The 16,313-nt window shown below is 38.6% G+C and overlaps 1 protein-coding gene and 1 pseudogene across 1 annotated transcript in view; one reads left to right on the forward strand and one right to left on the reverse strand.

The window, feature by feature from the left end:
- Nucleotides 1-16,313, forward strand: part of LOC123803765 (uncharacterized) — a 350,423-nt gene that overhangs the window by 112,817 nt on the left and 221,293 nt on the right. The window contains exon 4 of the mRNA XM_087860247.1: nt 13,588-13,661. Within this exon, the coding sequence (XP_087716373.1) occupies nt 13,588-13,661 (74 nt within the window). The remainder of the gene's footprint in view (nt 1-13,587; nt 13,662-16,313) is intronic.
- On the reverse strand, nt 15,456-16,014 carry LOC123803761 (NADH dehydrogenase [ubiquinone] 1 alpha subcomplex subunit 12 pseudogene; annotated as a pseudogene).

Consider the following 16,313-nt stretch of genomic DNA (forward strand, 5'->3'; position numbering starts at 1 on the left):
CCCAACCATCCTCTGATCCAAAACACATACAAACCCTTAGTATTTAAAAAGAAATACTATTTCATCTGTTTTATTCATTTGTGTTTCTATATAACTTGTTTGAACAAAGGGGTCCGTGGACAAAAAAGTATATCAATAAAATAGATGTCTTACAAATCATGAAATGAAGAAAATCTCGTGGAAGCCATGTCAACTTCAATTAAAATGGACTGCTGGGGTTCTGTAAAAACAATCTTAATGTAGATGTGTATAGAGCTTTATAAGTTTGAATCAGTCACATTGTTGAGCCAGTACCAACAAACAAACAAACAAACAAACAAACAAACAAACAAAAAAACAAGAAAATGAGCTTTGGAACTAGGTCCAGTGGTTTTCAACCACAGGCCATAATACCTCTCTTAGGAGGTATGTACAAATTCACGGAAGATTGTTGGGTTGGCTATTACAGACATTGAAAGCTTTGGAGAAGGGGTACTAAACCTCCTGCCATCCCCAGGACTCCACAGAACTCGGGGCCTGGTGTTGGGTGGTTACTTCTTCACTAGTGCCACTCTACATTGCTCATTGCCAAAAGCCAGCTTTGAAGTTCATGTCATCAGAATCTCCCGCCTCTACTCTTCCTTAATACAGTCATTATATAGACACTGTAGCACTCTTAGCTGCTAGTTCAACGTCACTCTTCCCTATACCATCGTTGACATGGTTCTCCATGACTTCAACATCCCCTGAGATGACGCATCCAGTAAGCATTGCCTCTTGGGTTGTACTCTCTTACAATAAATAAAAGGTCAATTCTTACTCCTCATCTATTTCAGTGAATGTGAGTCCATCATCTGATACAGTTCACCACTACTTTCTTAAACCATTGCCCTTACCAACTTGAAAGCATCACACTTTCTTGGATTTCTTCTCCTGTTACTGACTGCTCTTTTTCTGATTCCTTCACTTATCCTTTCTCATTTCCCTAATCTTTAAACATCCTATGCCCAGGGCTTGATCTGAGCCTTTTCTTCTATCCACACTCCTTCTGTAGGTGCCTTTGACCAGTCTACTGACTTTACCATCTGTGCTCTGAAGAAACCAAATATTGTATATCCAGTCTAGGCCGCTTCCCTGAGTGTCAAACTCATATAACCAATAATCTACTTAACATCACTATTTGCATGTTAATATTCATCTTTATCACAGCATGCCCAAAACCAGATTTTTGAATTTCTCCACAAGCTGGTTCTTTTTAAGGTTCTCTCATCTCCGTAAATGGCAATTTTATTCTTGCATTCTTTCAGGACAAGAAGCTTCAAGGCAACTCTGATTTCTGTTTCTGTTCCATTCCCCATCTGATCCACTAGCAAATTTGCCAATGCAATACAAAATATAAACAAAAATCCAAATGCTTTTCACCATTACTGCTACTGCCACCTTGATCTAAGACACCAACATCTTTAGCCTGGATTGCAGTGAAGTTTCTTTACTGGTCTCTATCTTTTCCATCTACAGTCTATTCTCAGAATAACCAGAGCGATTTTCATAAAGTGGAAGTTTCCACCATTTATGTGACCAGTCCAGCTTGGGTTATTTCCCCCTGTGAACTCACCTTCTTTTTTGTAGCATTCATTTAGTTGTTGATAGCTAGCTTTCAAATTTTAATTGGTTTTGTTTTTACAGGTATTAGTCTAGGTGGTTCATTTTCCCAAGTAGATTACATGCTATCTGAATGCAAGAACCACTCGTTACACTTGTGTCCTCCATTAGGGATATGTAACAAAATGTAGGCAGTCTGTATGTTTGCCAATTAAGTGAAATAACTGAAGTTTAAATATGCCCTTGATATTCTAGATGGACATGTCTTTTTTTTTTAAGACTTTATGTATTTGAGAGAGAGAGAGCATGCGTGCACGTACAAGCATGAGTGGGGGGAGGGGGAGAGGGAAGAGCAGACTCCCCGCTGAGCACAGACCCCCCCCCCTACATGGGGCTCGATCCCAGGACCCTGAGATCATGACCTGAGCCGAAGGCAGATGCTTAAGCGACTGAGCGCCCCAGGTGCCCCTGGATGGACATATCTTAAGCTCCTGGATTCCCAATATTGTAAATATAACTCTAGCCTATCATTTCCCCCATAAAGGATGGTAACATATAAGGAAAATTAAGATCAATCCTTAAAAACACTCAATGATTCTATAAATACAGGATGCATTTTCTGTAAATCTACTGAAATAAATTTTGCCACTACCATGCCCAATCTTACAGTATGTAATTCTAGTAGGGCTGAAGCTGAGCTGAGTTGATTCTAACAAAGCGGAAGTGATGATAATGAAGGGATACCTGCTAAGTGTCCCTTTAATTGTGTTTCTCTTGGAAGTTACACATTTCTTGAACCACCTTTAAAATGACTCCAATTTTCTCTAATTTTTTTAAGTTGGATAAATATATCTTGTAGATCAGAGAATCCACGGAAGTCATTTCCGAAAACCCTTTTTCTTGTTTCCTCATATAATAATGCATAGGAGGCCCATTCACATCCTAAATCACAAGTTGAAACTATTACTTTAACACTGCATCCTCTAATGTAACTAGCAATTTTGTTTTTCTTCTAAAAGTCCTAAATCTTACTGATTGCTTCAATTTTTATCCTCTCTCATCATCAGCAATAGCTGACATCTTTAATTTTTGATCCAGTTTTCAAAATAAAACACTGATTTACAATTGCATATGTGATGACTAAGACAGAACAAGGTTTTGCTAAGGATGCTCAAGGATAGGCCAGGCTCAGTGACTTGCTACTTCTCCCCCAGTTTTTGTAATTTTATGCCTCTAGGAAGTTACAAATCACTCTGCTAGTCTATGCTTCTAAGGAATGCTGGGACTACTCAAGCCACATCTGTCAGCACCAGGGAACAAAGGTGTATAATTGGGTAGTCAGTTTAAAAGCAGAAATTTAGTAACAGACATATGCAGAGATGTTCAACATCACTAATCATCAGGGAAAGGCAAATCAAAAACACAACGAGATATGGCTCACACCAGTCAGAACGGCAGGTATCAAAAAGACAAGAAATAACAATTGTTGGGCATCTGGGTGGCTCAGTCGGTGAAGCATCTGCCTTCTGCTCAGGTCATGATCTCAGCGTCCTGGGATCGAGTCCCACATCAGGCTCCTTGCTCAGCAGGGAGATTGCTTCTCCCTCTCTCTCTGCCTGCTGCTCCCCCTGCGTGTGTGCTCTCTTTCTCTCTCAAATTAATAAAAAAAAAAACTTAAAAAAAAAAGAAATAACAAGTGTTGGTGATGATGTAAAGAAAAGGGAAACCTCAGGCACTGTTGGTGGGAAGTAAGCTGGTGCAGCCACTATGGAAAAGAGTATGGAAGTTTCTCAAGAAACTAAACACAGAAGTACCATAAGATCCAGTAATGCCACTTTGGGGCATTTACCTCAGGAAAATGAAAAGAGTAATTTGAAAGGATATATGCACCCCTGTTTATTGCAGCATTATTTACGATAGCCAAGATATAGAAACAACATAGGTTCATCGATAGGTGAGTGGTAAATGATGTGGTATATGTGTATAAAAAAGAATATTACTTAGCTATAAAAAAGAATGAAATCTTGCCATTCGTGACAACAGGCATGGGCCTAGAGGATACAATTGCTAAGTGAGAAAGCAGAGAAAGACAAATACTGTATGATTTCATTTACATGTAGAAGCTAAAAAACACAACAAAAGAGAAATGGACTCAAATATAGAGAACAATGTAGTGCTTACCAGAGTGGAGGCAGGTGGGGTGGTGGGTGAAATAAGTGAAGGGAATTAAGAGTTACAAACTTCCAGTTAATAAAATAAAGTTGTCACAGGGATCAAAATTACAGCATAGGGAGTATAATCATTATTCTAATAACTTTGTATGATGACAGATGTTAAGTACTCTTATGGTGAGCGCTTCATAATGTATATAATTGAATCACTATTTTGTACACCTGTAACTAATATGTCAACTATACTTCCATTAAAAATTTTTAAAAAATGAAGAATGAATAAAATCAGGCTTTGGAAAGCTTTACTTCACAAAGAAAATCTAGATGTGAACATTAAGCAATTGTGTCTGAACGTCAGAATGGCAAAACTATAATAACTAGTGAACTGGTAGCTGTCTGACAGGGATCTGCAAAACCTGAATTTAAGATAATAGGTTGGATATACATTTATAATACATCAATTTTTCTGAGTCTGGGCTCCTGTTTCTTCACTGTAGCTCTAAAAAAGAGGGATTTCTAGGGAACCTGGGTGGCTCCATCAGTTGAGCGTCTGATCATGATCCAGGGGTCTGCTTCTTCCTCTCCATCTGCCCCCCCCACCCCCGCTTGCACGCTCTCTCAAATAAAAATCTTTAAAAATAAATACATAAAAAATAAAGAAGAGGGATTTCTGAGGTGTCTGATATTTGCCATCCTCTTCCCTTTGCCACGCTGTCTTCACCTGACTGACATGGCTCTACCCTCAGCTCCATTAGCTTCCTGAGGAGTCCTTTGTCTCCTCAAGTCTCCATTTTCCTCAAAGGCAATGCCGCCCCTGCTTAGGCTTTCTTCTCGTTTGACAGGGGCCAAGGATTGCAGCGGAGGCTGGAGAAGCTTGTGTACATGTAAAGTCATAAAGGAGACAGGAGTGGGACAATGCTACTGCTGTTAGGTAACGATTACTGCTTTCATAGCCAGCAGGTGCTGTACTGTGTGTAGGACAGACAACTACCATATCCGACCTGAGACTAAACCCCTCATCAGCCTCTCTCTCACTCACATCAAAAGAGCAGAGTTTGCAGTGTCTTCCTCCACAGAGGATGCCCCGTTCACTATTTTCTTTCCCAGGAAATACAGTTCTAGAACCCAGGCTCCTGTCTGACCTGCTCCCTCCTGGAAACCAGTGTAAATCCTCCCCATTTCTAGTTAAAGTTTTCTCCCAAGTTCGTTTAAGAGATCTGACTGAACTCTGATGTGACAGAAGTTTAATAAATTATGGCTATTACTTTTATTATCCATGCATAGAACCATTCATCAATGATATTTTTTTCTCGGTTCCAGGCATAGCCTTAATGTTCTGCTTAGCTTTGTTTAAAAAAAAAAAATAGCAGAATATATTAGAAAAGAACAAAGCACATAGCTCATGGATATCCATAAACATTTTTTCCTGAAGATCCCAGACTTGGTTTCTGTGTCTCAACTTTAAGAAATATACAAGAGCAGGTTATGTTTTTCTAAAAACAACTGCTCTTTAGAATTACACCATATTTTAAACTTTTCTTATAAGTAACACAAAGCTTCCTTATTAACATGTTAATTTTTTAAACGTGTAATGAAGAAGTCTTATTATTCACGAACTCATTATAGAGTTGTGCTATATAAAGCCCATTGGTAGCCAAATAAAGTTCTGATATCTGTAATTCTTATGACACTAGTACTTACATTCTGGATCTATGGGGTTTTTCAGTTCCTATTTTTTGTAATTATGATTTTATTTTTTTAAGTTTCTTGAATATTTTGCATGTTTTTCTGTTAGACTGTAAAAAGACTGGAAATCACAGATAATGAAGTCAGTTCATTGACAGGAAACTTCCTACACTGATTATGAAAACATCCCAGCAAAATATTAAGAAGCACTGGGTTACCTGAAGCCACAAACTCATTTTCTCCTGACTAGACGATTAGAAAGCAAATAATAAACTTTACAACAACACAATGAATCCTGATTGGCTTCCTAATACAATTTTAATGGCAACAATTCACTTCATTTTTACATACCTTATATTTCTCTCTTGTATTTTAGAAATGTATGTAAGCTAATTTTTTAAATGATTTTATTTATTTACTTGAGAGAGTGAAAGAGAGAGAGAGAGAAAGCTAGAGCATTGGTGGGGGAGGGGCAGAGGGAGAGGGAGAAGCAGACTCCCTGCTGAGCAGGAAACCTGACATGATGCGGGTTTGATCCCAAGACTCTGGCATCATGACTTGAGCAGAAGGCAGATGCTTAACCAACTGAGTCACCCAGGCATCCCGTATGTAAGTTAATTGTAATGATCAACTGCCTTTAAATCCATGATTTAAAAAACACCACACTGGGCTCAGCTTCTTCAGAATGGACACTTTTATTTAGCTTTCATTTATTTGATTAGGCATCATCGCCTAACACTGGTAATAAAATGTTCAAACAACAACAGCAAAGATAATGACCATAGTGATATTAGTTAGTCCTGGGCACTTTCCACTATTAGGCACTGATCTGATGCCTTTATAGGAATTAAGTTCATTTAACAGATCAGAACACCAAGGTATAGAAAGGCTAAGTCAATTGTCTCAAGTCATGTACCTATTGATGAGGGAACCGAAGGCAAGCTGAGGACAAAGCAGAAGCTGACACCCTGCAACCCCCTCCCCCTGGGATGTATACAACATTCCTCAAGCACTCCTAGCTGCCCTAAAGGACAAAGAAATAGTTAACCTATAGATACCACAATCCTGCAAGACTTAAGTCTCCCTCAGTTTGCAAATGTCTTAGCAGTTTACAAGAACAAAGCTATCAGTAACCTAGCTTCCAGAAGGGAATGTAGGTAGACACAGTGAAATTTTCTTACTACCTACAGCCCACTGACAAGTCCTTGAAACAGGCACAGTGACATTCCTCTAGGAACTCAGCTGCCTCGATGTTAATACTTTGCTAAGGGCAAAAGGCAGTCCTAGCCTGACCCCCTCCCCTCCACCAAGATCCTGTCAGTCTACTTTAACGTATAAAAATTCCTTTGGAAACTTCCTTTATCTCTAATCCCCCCTCCCCCAGGATTCGTGTTGGCCATCATCCCCTAAGCATATGGCCCATTGATATACATCTGAAGGGTCTCATGACTAAGGTTTTGTTAGACGGTAATAAATGACCTTTTCCCAACAATAGCTAGCCCCCTCAAGGTCCTGGAAACCTTGCTTCCAAATTCCTTAGAGACACGCTATCCCTAACCCCCTCCCAACCTGAGGGTATATAATGGGCCATTCCTCACAACCCCGGTGCAGCAGCTCTTTCTGCCCACGGGTCCTGTCCCCGTGCTTTAATAAACCACCATTTTGCACCAAAGACGCCTCAAGAATTCTTTCTTGGTCGTCGGCTCCGGACTCTACCCCGCTGAACCTCACGTATATTCCACAACCTCATCACTATGACTTCTAATCCAGCATTCTAATCCAGGTTGTCCACATCCACAGTGCACTTTCAAACCCTCTATCACCACACTCAGCACACACTGGCTGAATGGATCAAGGAGTCCCAACCGAAACGTGCCCTGTTTTCTTTTCCATGTTTCACTGTTGGACCTGTTCTTGGAGTCGGCACTTGACCTTCTACCTGCATCTCGAATTGGTCTGGATTTTAAATTCCTCATATACGCTCTCCCACTCAGTGTGCTCCTTCCCTGTTTTATTCTACCGAGGAGTTCCTCAACTTCTTTTACCGTCTTCATCTCAAATGTAATCAACCTTGGCAGGAAGATGGCTACTTGAGTCTTTAATGTCACTCAGTTAACTTCAGATCATTGCAATGCATCTTCAGGCCAGGAATACTTAATGAGTCTGTAAAGCACTTTCACCTCAGTAGGTGGAAAGCTAAGGGGGAGTGTAAACATCACAATGGAATAGATGTTTAAACAAAAGACTTTGTGATAGCTGTTGTGGTCAGTTATTTTACATATAAATTTGCTAATAACTGAATTTTCATTTGGGGTGTTGAGTTCTTCCCATTTTTGTAGTGACTGTGTTATTCCTTGGTATACCATAAATACAAGATGTGCTGAAAAAAATCTTTAGGATTCCATTTTGTCATCCTGGGAAGAGTGACACTTTTCGGTAAATTTTAAAAATGCCTTCTGATTATTCTCTAAGGATTCCATAAAGTCACAAGCACCAGGCTCACAGCTGCGTGGCAGCACGGATGTTTAACTGTAGTGCTAGTGCGGCAGGATAAAGCTCTAGCCATCAAGGTCTCACAAAGAGAGTGGGGTAATACTCAAATTTAGTCAGAAATGCTGAGGCATTCACCACAAACTTTCCACCTAGCAATGATCTCGAATTTTTGGTAAAACATCAGGTTGGAGAACTTCTTCCATTTGAGCCTGATGAAACTCTCATCACTGTGCGATTTCAACCCCAAATGGAGAGCAAGAAATAGAAAGCAACATTAATCCAGTTAAGTTCTGTAAAGGCAATAGTCGATGTTTGTCGTTGCTAAAGGCATTAAATGAACTAGGGAGAAAAGGTTTCACCCAGTGATCACAGATAAATAATAGCAATATTACTTTACAAAAGTCAACTTATTTCAATTCTTTTATCTTCTGTTCTACTTTAATTCAGTGTAGGGACGAAGGGCAGGTTCCCCCAAAAGGGACCACTTCGGCATAAAGATTATTTTGAGTTAAAAGTCACCAAAAGCCAGCAGATGCTGGAAAAGCTCTTTCCCTCCCCCTCAATTACCAAAATTTACACTGGAAAGGAGAGGCTGTACCAGGAAGAGAGCTATTAACAAAGACTTCCTTTCACCTAAGAACCTTATCTGTTTTTGAAAACATCTCCTTTGGCCTTCTTGTTAAATGCTCTTTTTCCCCTTCGTGTCCTCAGACCCTACCCCTCTCTTTAGCTCCTGTAAGCCTCCAGTTGCCTCATTGTCTTTGGAATTTCCTGTGTTAATTCCCTGCACGTACGCCTATTAAATTTGATTTTCTCCTGTTAATCTGTCTTATGTCAATTTGATTCTAAGTCCAGCTAGAGGGAGTTTACGGCAGAGGAAGGTCTTCCTCCCCAACATCGGCAAAGAAGTTCTAATTATAGAATGTAACAAAAAGGTTGTCAACACCAGTGCAAAGTAAGAAATTACTTTCCTTCCACATTAAGTTAATATGGCACAAATAATGACAATAAGGTGATTCTGATATTAAAATATTTTCTCTAATAAACCATTAAGGACTTTGTTAAATATAGGTGATTTTATAGAGATTTTTAAAACTTTCATTAGGGCATGGTATATCGTAAACAAACTGAGTCTGAAATGTTGAAAATTAAATACCTTAAAAGTCCTTTTGAATTATAACAAAATGCAAAGTGAAGCATTAAAAGTCGATTAAAACTATCATTTCACTAATAGCAAAGGTAAATACAATTTTGCAAATTTCACAGGTAGGCAAAATTTCTCCAAAAAATTTCACACGTATATTTTACGAACAATTTTTAGGTTAAAGACAACTTTCAAATTATTTCTGAAAAGATGCCTACTGCCAGTGTCCAGTTTCAGGCGCACAGACACAAAGGACACGTTTCAAGACACATCTCTTGGTGCCAAAGTGATCTCTAGCCTTTTAAATCAGGCATTAATTAGTGCCATGGGCAGAAAAATGTGTTGTTATTGTTTTAAAGTGATCACGTTGTTGAACTTGCTTATTAAGGAATGAGGATATACTTTTGTTCTGAAGGGCTTACATGACTTCTTTAAAAATAGATTTGCAAATTTAAATGGTATTCATTTTATCTAGCCTACAGCGGACATTCCTAAAATTAACTACTTAGGAGGCTTTATGAACAAAGTCTGTGCCTGGTTTCCCTGTATTGATTTGACAATCAAATCACTGGCAGCAGAATTAAAGGTTTTATGGGAGAGAATAAGGTGGTATATGGTATTGACCAAGACCATGACATTTACAGTTAGTCTCAAGTGGTACAGTTTGAAAAGGCTTACATGGGGAATCACTGTTTTGTTGATTGTATTTTTATTATGGACAACTTCAAATATGTGCAGAAATAGAATTAATCTCCATGTACTCATCATCCAGGATGAATATTTAGAAAACCATGGCCAATCCTGCTTCAGATATATGCCCACCCCCTTCCTCACCTCCCATATTATGTTGAAAAAAATCCCAGACATTCTCTCATCTGCAAATATTTACAGTGAATCTCTAAAAGTAACAAATAACCAGGGTAAAACTGTCACATCTAAAAATTAACAATTCCTTAATATCAACACAAATCGAATAACTATTTAGTGTTCAAATTTCCAACAGTTTTATAATTATCATGTTCTTAACTTTTATTTTATAATATGGACTCCTAGGAAGTTGCAAAAATAGAGTCCTGTGAACTCTTGTCCTAATGTTTTCCCCAATAGTGACATATAATTGCAGTAAAGTAGCAAAAGAACAAGGAAATTTACATTGGTAAAATAGCGTTAACTAGAGTACAGCCTTATTCCATTTTCTTTTTGTTGTTGTTTTTTACACATATGCGTGCATGTGTGCATGTGAGAGAAAGATTGATCACAGTGTGACTGTTTAGGCCCCAAAGTAGTGGACAGGCCAGAGGGCCCAAAACTTCGCTAAAGCTTTGTTTGCTGCCACAGGCATGTCTGAAAATCCCAAGTGATACATCTTTGTTTTTTGTTTTTTTTAAAGATTTTATTTATTTATTTGAGAGAGACAGAGCGAGAGAGCACAAGCAGAGGGAGGGGCAGAGGCAGAGGGAGAAGCAGGCTTCCTGCTGAGTGGGGAGCCCAATGTGGGGCTTCACATGGGGCTCTATCCCAGGATCATGGGATCATGACCTGAGCCAAAGGCATATGTTTAACTGACTGAGCCACCCAGGCACCCAAGTGATTCATCTTTATCTTCTATCCCACAGCTCCCTCCTCCAAAAGCAAAGATAAAAGAGGGTGTAATGGAGACAAAAGAAGTGTATGTATTTGTTTACCATACTTCTATATGATACAATTTATTTATATATTCCTTGGACCTGCTCCTCTCCCATAGTCCTTTATGCTCCTGGACTAGGGCTAATGCAAACAGAAATTACATGGTGATACTGCTCGAAGGACACTAAATCAGGAACCCCTAGAGCTGGAATATCATTCTGCCCCTGTCTCTCTGGCAAGAGGCTGCCTGACCATCACTGCCAGCATTTGTCTGTCCAGCTGAAATCTCAGAGGGCTTGGAGAAGCATTTATGAGTAAATGGAATTACATTTGAAACCCCTATAGATTAAGTGTTGGGGAAGGCAAATCTCTCTGACAACTAGCTGAAAGGCACCTATAATATTCTCATTTTAAAACCATATAAATGTAATAGAAATTTGCATTTGAGAATTTGTTCTATAGATATTAGCACCATCACAAATTATCATTCAAAAATAATTGTCTTTTTGTAATTTCTAATTACAAAACATTTCCTAGCAATATGACCTATTTGGAATGGTTAGAATCATTGAAATTATGGGAGTATATAAACCACTTTAATGGGTAAACATTCAACTGGGCAGTAGTTTCTTTCTTTTTTTTTTTTTTTAGAATTCACTTATTTGTTTTAGAGAAAGAGAGCACACACGCAAGCAGTGACAAGGGAGAGGGGCAGCAGGGGAGGGAAAGGAAAAGGGAGAGAATCTCAAGCAGACTCTGTGCTCAGCGTGGAGCCTGACTGGGATTCAACCTTATGACCCAAGGTCATGACCTGAGCCAAAACCAAGAGTTGGATGCTTAACCGTTGGAGCCACCCAGGTGCCCCTGGGCAGTAGTTTCTAATGTACTTATCTTTATCTTCAAATTTGGGGCATTATAGACATTACTATTGACTAAATATGATGTGACCTGAGCAATAATATTATTCATACCAAAGATCATAGCACCCCGCACCATGATAACATGGCTACTAAAGTAGGAGAATAATGCTTGCCTGTATTCCTTCCAGCAATACTGTGAATGTCAGAGAGTGGCTCACTCATTTTTACTATTTAATGTGAAGATTTAGGTCTTTTCCTGTATCTCATTCATTTGTAGCCATACATGCCAGGTATGGATGCTGGTCCCTTCATTTACCTTCTATGTGGAATTCTGACAACTCTAGGAGGGAGCTGGTGTTACTTTGTACTTTTTGATGAAGAAACAAGGTATAAAGAAAAAAATTACTTTTCATTTTTACATAATTAATAAGCGGTTGTGCTGGAATTTGAAACCGGTTCTTATGTATGTGATCAGGAGCAGAAGGTATTTCAGTTACAGTAGGCAAGTGCAAATGAATATTATTATTTTTTGTTTTTATAAACTTGGAAGCATCAAGATCACTGGTAAATGTCTAAACTCGGTCATTTACTTTACTTTCAAATAGTTCACTGTTACTCTAAAGTCAAAATATACTGACAACATGGTCTCTTGCAAATTTTTTAGTTCATAATTGATTTCAAATAAAATCATTGTACATTAATATACCCTAACTCTTTAAATTGCTTTCTTTTGTAACTACTATTTTTCACTAAAATGAATGTGACTATATGCATTACATTAAAAAACACAAAAATAATAGTACCAAACATTTACATAATACATATTAAGTTAAATATAATTTCACAAATGTTAGGGTTGCTGAATATTTTTTATTTTCACTCAATGGAGTATCACTTTCTGTTCAATTCCTGCAATTTCTTTTTTTTTTTTTTTTAAGATTTTATTTATTTATTTGTCAGAGAGAGAGAGAAAGAGAGAGAGGGAGGGTGCACAAGCAGGGGGAGTGGCAGGCAGAGGGAGGAGCAGACTCCCCGCTGAGCAATGAGCCTGATGTGGGACTCCATCCCAGGACCCTGGGATCAGGACCTGAGCCAAAAGCAGACACTTAACCTACTGAGCCAGCCAGGCGTTCCTAATTCCTGCAATTTCTACCAGACTTTTAAATTAATGTTCTTCTCAGAGTTCATATTTTCTCAATTAAAACAAATTATCCACACCCATGAAAAGAAACACTTTCTTGCCGATTTCCTCCTAAACCTATCCCTTCTTCCTCCTATTCCCCTCTCAAGTAAATAATTCCACTGGCATCCTCCACTGCATATGAAAACATCTGTATCTAAAAATACACCTACCACTGTATTTTACTGACCCGATGTGCTACGTGTCTCTTAGACTCCCATTTGTCAACTGTCATATTAACATTTAAATTTGGATTCACACCATGTTGCCGACTTAATGCAAAAGCTTTCAAATTGATATAACAGATTTTGGCTTCTCCCCATCACCCACCATCCAACCTCTACACCACCACCAGGTCTGACTTCCTGAAACATAGATAGGATTGTATTACTCCTCTACTTAACACGGTCCAATATTAGGTCTGTTGTCAATAGCATTTTCACATTTAATGTTTCCCAAGTAGATTTTAAGGTCCTCTGAATAACAATTATATTTTGCTCATATGTGTACTTTCAAAAATGAAAATTGAACTAATGTGCTAAATAATTACAGATTCAATTAATAAAAAAACAAATGCGTGGGCCAATGAATGAAGACTGCAAATCAACTTGAGCAGTGTTTTTTAATCTGTTAGTCACAATCTATTAGTGGATGGAAAAATCAACCCAGATATTGCCAACTAGTACTTTTTTTAATTAAGCAAAATAGAATAGGAAGATAGTGGAATGAGTCACATTTTGTAAGAAAAAGTATCATTCTGTAAAATCTGGTTACATTTAAGTGTGCACATTGCACATGCATGTGTGTATTTACCAGGTCATGATGTAAAATATATTCTTAAATCAGGTCATGAAAATGAAGACTGGAGGTTCCACATCTGGCCTGACAGTACGAAGAGGTCCACAGACTCACTTGCCATTGTAAGTGGTAAAAATTACTTAAAAAGACAAACATTTAATGTCTCTGAAAATCAACCTAAAGGAATGCTTCAGATGAACATTTATTCAAGAAAAATCTATTAAAACAAGGTAAGAATTATGAGAGTCTGTATTTGAACCAACATCCATGTCCTCCCTCCCCTGGTCAAGCTCAGTGAGATGGACACTACACTCTAGATTGCTACGGGGAAGGAAACAGAATTCCCTCTCTCCCCAGTTCCTAGTGAAAAGGTTTTCTTCCCAAGAGGGGCAGGATTTCGACATCTGTCATCCGGGTCACAGGCACCTATAGCTGAAGCTAGGATCTGGGCATGTGTGACAGAGAGGTGGAGGCCCTTTTCTGCCACACCCCACTCATTGAACAAAGCCTGTATTACCTGAAGTTTCCAACAAAACATAAGTCAATGCAAAGAAAATGGAAAGTATAACTCACTCATGGTGGGGGAGAGGGGGAAGTATGCAATATAAACTATCTGTGAGAGCAACTAGATATTGTATTTAATAAAGACTTGAAAGTAGCCATTATATGTTCAAAGAACTAAAGAAAATCGTGATTATAGAAGTAAAGGAAGGTATGATGACTATGTTTCATCAATGGAGGAAATAAAGAGATAAAGCAAATAAATTGGACAATTGAAAAAAACAGTAACTAAATAAAAAATTCATTATAGGCATTCAAGAGCAAATTTGAAATTTCAGACAAAAGAACTAGCAAACACACATGTAGACCAATGGAACAGAATTTCGAGCCCCAAAATATACCTGAGCATATTTGGTTAACCAACATAGGACAAGGAAGCCAAGAATACTCTATGGGTAAAGGATAGTCTTTTAAATAAATGGTGTTGGGAAAACTGGATAATCACATGGAAAAGAATGACAGGGATCTCCATCTTATAACACTCACAAAAATTAACTCTAACTGAATTAAAGACTTAAACATAAAAACCTGAAACCATAAGAGTCCTAACAGAAAACATAGGGAAAAAGTTTCTGGATACTGGTCTTGGTAATGAGTTTTTGGATATGACACCCAAAGCATAAGCAACAAAAGTAAAAAATCTACAAGAGGGTCTTTGTCAAACTAAAATGCTTCTGCACAGCAAAAGAAAGAATCAACAAAATAAAAAGGAAACCTACAGACTGGGAAAAAATATTTGCAAACTGTATGCCTGAAAGGGAGTGAATATCCAAAGTAGGTAAGGAACATCTGCAACACATAGCAAAAAAATAGCAATCCAATTTAAAAAAAAAACAGGCAGAAGGGTTGCCTGGGTGTCTCAGTCGGTTGGTTAAGTGTCTGACTCTTAATTTCTGCTCAGGTCATGATCTCAGGGTTGTGAGATGGAGCCCTACGCAGGGCTCCACGCTGGGCTTGGAGCCTGCTTAAAATTCTCTCTCCCTCTCCCTCTGTACCTTCCCTGTACTCGTGCGTGCTAGCTCTTTCACTGTAAACCAACACCAACAAATGCACAGAAACCTTAAATGGGCTTTTTTCCAAGGAAGGCATATAGATGGCCAACAGGTACACAAGAAGATGCTCAACATCATTCATCATCAGGGAACAGCAAATCAATATCACAATGAAGTATCACCTCACACCGGTCAGAATGGCTATCATTAAAATAAGAGATAAGTGTTGGTCAAGGGCCAGAATGTGTGCTAGATCTACGAGCTGCTATTGCTTCATATATACCATGCAAATAACATGGATGTGAATGTTTAAAGGCTGCTTCAGTGCTCTCCTGGCCTCCTTTTTTTTTCCCCCTTTTGACATTGCTTAAACAATTTTAATCAAGTGAACAGTAAGCAGTAAAAGTGCAATTGCATGAAGAGCCCACATTTCACATGTTCAAACTGTTTTCCAGTGTCTTTACTTGTAAGGTGTTGAAGGTGGGACCCACTCTTGAATCTTCTTTCTAGTGGTAGAATAAGGTACATGTTGTTCTGGAGTGCCACTCACATTTAACTTATGGTTCGTCCAGATGAATTTACGAGCAACAGGTGGTTTTGTTGTTGGAGGATCATCGGTCATACGGTGAAGCCAACGATGCCATTCAGGGGGCACCATGCTTCCATCCACATCCCAAAATGTGTTTTTGCCATTCATTTCAGTAGTATATATAACCCATCGGTGACGGCCAAAAAACTGCTTGTTGTCTTCATAGTATTTGTTTCCATATTTGTCTTCCCCCACTAAGGTACCAACCTTCACATCATTTGCCCTGAAGAAAACCCGTAGATAGCCATGGAGGCCGCCGTGGCCGCTGACCTGCTGCAACCCGCGTTTCAGGACCTGCAAGAGTTCCATCTTGTTCCATAGGCCCACCCTCCCAGGTGCCTCCTGATATCTGCTTATTCCAGTCAATTACTATAAGAGAGAACCAACTAGAAATATAACTTCATTCAAACAGAAAATAAAATTTTAAAAGAATTTTAAACAGAAATGTTATCACTTGTATCATGTGTTTAAGAGCCCATTTAATCAGGGGGCTATATTAAATACAAATTCTACTACAGTTGTGTCAACAAACAGTGTTGTGTTTAAGCTGTCACTTCCAATTTCTCTTAACTAGGAGGCAAAAATCAGGCAGTCTTTAAACTTCTTTTGCATGCCTTCCAACTGCATAGTTC

This window comes from Ursus americanus, chromosome X, assembly GCF_024610735.1.
Source record: "Ursus americanus isolate L20-20 chromosome X, mUrsAme1.1.p, whole genome shotgun sequence".
NCBI classification, from domain to species: Eukaryota; Metazoa; Chordata; class Mammalia; order Carnivora; family Ursidae; genus Ursus; species Ursus americanus.